This window comes from Asparagus officinalis, chromosome 4 (genome assembly GCF_001876935.1).
Source record: "Asparagus officinalis chromosome 4, Aspof.V1, whole genome shotgun sequence".
NCBI classification, from domain to species: domain Eukaryota; kingdom Viridiplantae; phylum Streptophyta; class Magnoliopsida; order Asparagales; family Asparagaceae; genus Asparagus; species Asparagus officinalis.
Genome location: NC_033797.1, coordinates 21,861,440 through 21,863,280, shown reverse-complemented (window position 1 = coordinate 21,863,280; position 1,841 = coordinate 21,861,440). Strand labels below are relative to the sequence as shown.

At 40.9% G+C, this 1,841-nt stretch overlaps 1 protein-coding gene across 1 annotated transcript in view; it reads right to left on the bottom strand.

The window, feature by feature from the left end:
* Positions 1,109–1,841, bottom strand: part of LOC109839783 (LIM domain-containing protein WLIM2b-like) — a 2,828-nt gene continuing 2,095 nt past the window's right edge. The window contains exons 5-6 of the mRNA XM_020408283.1: positions 1,450–1,702; positions 1,109–1,388 (exon numbers count right to left, since the gene is read on the bottom strand). Coding sequence (XP_020263872.1) covers positions 1,330–1,388; positions 1,450–1,702 — 312 coding nt within the window. The 3' untranslated portion in view covers positions 1,109–1,329. The remainder of the gene's footprint in view (positions 1,389–1,449; positions 1,703–1,841) is intronic.

Genomic DNA, 1,841 nt, shown 5'->3' with positions numbered 1-1,841 from the left:
ATGTATGGGGTAGAGAATTATGAACAGTGCGAGACACCATTTGGTGGCTCGGCACTGTNCGAGACACTAAATGGTGTCTCGGGTAAACAGTGACAGCGGGTTTCCAGATCCATTCTGGGCCTGTTTCGGGTATGTTTTCTTGATATAAATAGGAACCTCGTTCTAGGGTTTCTGTAGAGGGTTTTGTCGGCTGCAGCAGAGAGTTTTAACAGAGTTTTTCATATCTAAAAGGTGAGATCTTGAGGAGAGAAAAGAGAGAGAACTTGGAGTGATTGTACAAGAAAGATGTTATATTTTCTTGGGTAAAATCGAAGCATCATCTCTTTGGGACGAGCTTTCTGGTTGTGCAAGTCGTCGGTGTTCTCCATCATAGTGGAATCTCCCTTCACCCCCTCCCGTGGACGTAGGCAAGTTTGCTGAACCACGTAAATCTCGTGTCTCACTTATTGTATTGGTTATTGCTTGTGTTGGTTTGTTCCCTCGATATTCAGACCTAGATCTGATATTGAGAAGAGTGTATATCTCACCCTGCTGAGATATTCACTTCTGTCCTTGTTTTCATTATCGAAACAGGAACATCGAGATTGACTTGTGTTTTGTGAAAACAAAAGTCAGAGTTTTCTCTCAAGGTGATTCGCTTCCGCGGCGAGGTGGGCGTATCGGCTCCCAACAGATGACACATTAACATTTGTTAATGGTGGGTTTTGTCTTTGGCTCTTTGTAATTCCGTTATGTTTTGATCGGGTTGGAGTTCTGTCATGAGCAGGATTTTGAGAGAGTTTGAGTTCTAATAAATAGAAAGATGCTATATTTAACTTGTACATTGAATCTGATAACTACGAAAAGAAACGAATTATATAATATCTTCTACTAGTATGCGAAGACATAATTCATTCCTTTATTGCCAACAGATAGTTTAGATCACAATGAAAGAACATTACACGTACAAAGGCATACTCGCGGATGTCACATACATCATCAGAACGTCATACAAATTTTAAAAGCTTCTTTCCGATATACAAACAAACTACACAAGATTTAATTAGGCTCTATTTCACTAGTGGGATAGTGAGGCATTTGCTCTTGAATATCGACAGCAGGCAAAGAATTCAACGTATAAACATCCACCTTTCTTCAAAACAAATAATCCCCAATATCACAACAACAATAATACAGGTAACAACTGAGTACAAACTTTATTTTCCCCTTGTTTTCATGAGTTTCATATTAAAATCTGCAAAAAGGCCAAAAAAAGCTGATAAAAAAGAAATAAAAACTTTTTTTAGAGCTAGACCGAAAAAAATCAAGTAAAAAACACCCTCTTTATGACTATTCTGCAGTGCTCTCTGTCTCCGCTTCCGGCTGTGTCTCTGTCTCTCTCGCCACCCCTGCCTCTGCCTCTGCTGCGGGGTCCACTGTCAGGTCTAATTCTGGTGTCTCCCCCCCCCCCTGCCTCTGCCTCTGCTGCGGGGTCCACTGTCAGGTCTAATTCTGGTGGGACCACCTGTTCAGCCGAGTTCTTCCTCATCGAAGCAGTCTTAATCAAGTGGTTGTAGCTTCCTTTCTCCATGAACAACTGAGCAAAGTGATGCTTGCAGTAGAGAATCCCATTCAATGCAGCATAGTTTGATGTTGTGAGTATGCATCCCCCATGAGAACACTTGAAACAGGTCTTATGGTAAAACTCCCCTTCCACAGTTATCTGCCACATGTTGAAAATCTTTTGCATTAAAAAGATTGAAATTTCATCATAACTACAAATATTCATGTTGAAATTTCATTATAACTACTAATATTCATGCGCACGCAACGCGTACATGACACAAAACCTGGGGAGCGCT